Below are 3093 nucleotides of genomic sequence, written 5' to 3' on the forward strand. Positions count from 1 at the left end.
AGTGGTAAGTAAGAAACCAACAAAAAGTTGTGACTATGAGAAGAAGACCAAACTAGAAACAAAGTAGAGAAAGATTGAGTTGGAAACAAAGAGGGTATTCACGAAATAGACGCTGGGGAGAGAGCTTGAGGGACTTCACGGGAAAAGATCAGAGAGAGACTGCTAGGTAGCAAAAATTAGAGGGAAATGATTTTTTTAGAAGGAAATAAAGAAAAATAAAAAGGTTATTTGATTAAAAGGGTTATTGAAAACCCAATTTTGGAAATCTAATCTTTCATCCTTCTTGTAAAAATATCAATTTCTTTTAAATCTACACGTAAATACTTGAAATAATCAAATATATTTATGTCAAAATGGGTTACTCTTTAAACAAAAACATGAAAGAATTTAAATTCACAAATATGAAATTATTTTACTTTTTTAACCAAATTAATTCAAAATAAAAATGTTCAAAACAAATAATCTCTCCAAAGAATGAATAAGGTTATTTTCTAATTTTATTTATTTTTTATTTCCTTATTCTTAAAAAAAAAAAAAAAAAAATTCACTTTCGTAAGTTATACTTTGAGTTTGAATTTTCATGTCTTTTTTTTGTTAAGAATAAGGCATGGTAGGTAAAGGACTCAATCAACATGATTTGTTCTTGAGAAAAAGATATTTTCATAAATTTTTTAGCCGTTTACACTTTGTCTCACGGAACTTCCATTTGAACTTAGGGCCTTACTTGGCTTGTTGAAATAAAAATTATAGATTTCATTGTTAACAAGGTTGAAATCAATGACATGGTACACAAGCAATAAAATGTAGACTATAACATTTTCTAGTTGCCAATGTTGAACGGGAGTAAAATTTCATTCATTGTCATTGTTGAAATCATTTGCTTAAAACAAGTTACAATTAATTATTCCAACCATTTCAAATTTCCATTTTGACAATAACCTAATTAATAACATAAAAGACAAATAGGCCCATATGAGAATTATTATTATTTTTGAGGTTTTACCTAAAAGTCAAAACCGAAATCATAATTTTCAAATAACAAAATTAGCATTATAAAATTTTTATTCAACATGAAATAAATTATTGTATTAACCAAAAGAAAAATTTGACAAAAAACAATATATTTCTAAGATCTATTTTTAAGTTAAACTCTTTTAGCAAAATTACTCAAATAGGTATAAAAGTGTTCTTATTAAACTTTAAAACAAAAAAAAAAATTGTTTGATTAAAATGGATGAAATCATCGCTACTTTGTAAAATTAACCGTTCACTTTTTTTCAACCTAAAAAATACACATTTTGGACAAAAAAGTCATCATTTTTTCTTATAAAACTAATTATTTCTTTTAAAATACATATGTAAATTAATAATAGAAATATTGAAAGACATTTATGTCAAAATTGGGTTACACTTCAAATTTAAAAAAAAGGGAGAGGTTAGTTTCACAAATTTGGAAACTTTTTATCCTTTTTAATTAATTAATCCTTAAAAAAAAAAAAACTATTAGAAACCAATACAAATGGGTCTTAACTATATCAAAATCCACCCCAATAGCTCTTGCAACAAAAAATGCTAATGATATTGATATATTATTATCTTATAATGATATTGATTTGTAATATCAATGGATTATGCATTATATTTTGATGAGAAAATCCATATTAAAAAAAAAAAAATTCTTGGAGAGAATTTTTTTTTTCCCACTTTTGTCTATCAAGTCAGTCGCTTTTTTCTATATCAAACAGCATTTTTGGGGTGTTTTCTATGCAGTTTCACAATTAAGGCCATGTGAATAGATGTCTAGAACTGTGGCCCACAATCTGCAAATGGGAATTCATTATACTTGAATCTCTTCAATCCCCAATTAAAGTAAGTACATAATTCATACACAAGCAGCCAAGAAAAGGAGCCACCACCAACCTGTATATGGCCCATGGAGGATAAGGATTAGCCTCTCTTCCTCTATATATATATATGCCAACACTGGCTTGATCGATTGCCTTGCAAGGAAGTTTCAACTACTGTACATGCAGAGCAAAGGCAATGTCTTCCATTTCCCTATATGAAAGAGGCCTAGATGACCTTGTGAATGTGAACTCTCTCTTCACAATTGCTGTCTTCATCGGCTTAGCCTACTCTTCGCCTGACGAAGAGAGCCTCGACGATAGGGCAGAATGTCATGCGGGTACCAGCATCAAGAGGAGGCTGGTGATATACGAGGTTGTGTCGTTCAGTTTCTTCCTCCTATCAAGCCTGGTGGCCAAGACACTCAAGATGCATATTAATATCTTCAAGGATGAGTTCAAGAGCAAGTTTTGCCGGGTTCTTCGATGCGTTATGTTGACGTTGGCCGCGCTGGGATCGGTTGTTGGCTGCTTGTTTTTACTGCTTTCGATGATTCATCTCATTGAGGTTCGGTTAGGGAAGTTGTCTTGTGGGAGCCCTTCGTCATCGATTGCAGCGGGGACATTGATTACTGTGGTTTCTGTTGCTCTGCTGTTTTATTTGCCTACTGTTGTATATGTTCTGTATGTTGCATGGAGCCAAAGATGAAGGCAGGAAAGGAAAGAAAGTGATTACTAGGCTGTGTTTGGAGAAATGGGATGGGGAGATAGCATTGGATTGTAGTTTGTAGAGCAAGTATTTGATCTTCCCTAAAGAGGATAGATTGTTGATCTGTGATTTTTTTTTTGGTTATCCATTTTTGTACTGGTGTTTTTTTTTTTTTTTTTTTTTTATGTGGTTTGATTGATAATCTTTAAAGTGTCTTTAATTAAGATTGATCAAGTCTTCAAGAAAATGTTTGGTAGAGAATTAGGTTGGATTCAATGGTTAGCTAGGCAACTCAATTCATCTGAGTTTACACAATAAAGAGGAAGAGAGGGGAAGAGAAAGACGAAAGGAGGGGGGAGGGAGAGAGAGAGAGAGAGGATGAGGGGGCTGCGGGGGAGGGGGGAGAGAGATAGAGAGAGATCCAATATTATAATCCACTATTGCTATAATATTGGTAATCTCCCATGTGCTTTACCTTAATTGTCATGTTATTTGTAGATACAAAGTCAATATTAATGGAACTAATACCACCCCAACCAC

At 32.1% G+C, this 3093-nt stretch overlaps 1 protein-coding gene across 1 annotated transcript; it reads left to right on the top strand.

Moving 5' to 3' along the window:
• The first annotated feature begins 2043 nt into the window (after positions 1-2043).
• Positions 2044-2553, top strand: LOC117921929. Its single transcript, XM_034839875.1, has one exon. The coding sequence runs from the start codon at positions 2044-2046 to the stop codon at positions 2551-2553; it is 510 nt and encodes a 169-aa protein (XP_034695766.1).
• Positions 2554-3093: the final 540 nt, after the last annotated feature.

The sequence above is a fragment of the Vitis riparia genome, chromosome 9 (genome assembly GCF_004353265.1).
Source record: "Vitis riparia cultivar Riparia Gloire de Montpellier isolate 1030 chromosome 9, EGFV_Vit.rip_1.0, whole genome shotgun sequence".
Taxonomy (NCBI): domain Eukaryota; kingdom Viridiplantae; phylum Streptophyta; class Magnoliopsida; order Vitales; family Vitaceae; genus Vitis; species Vitis riparia.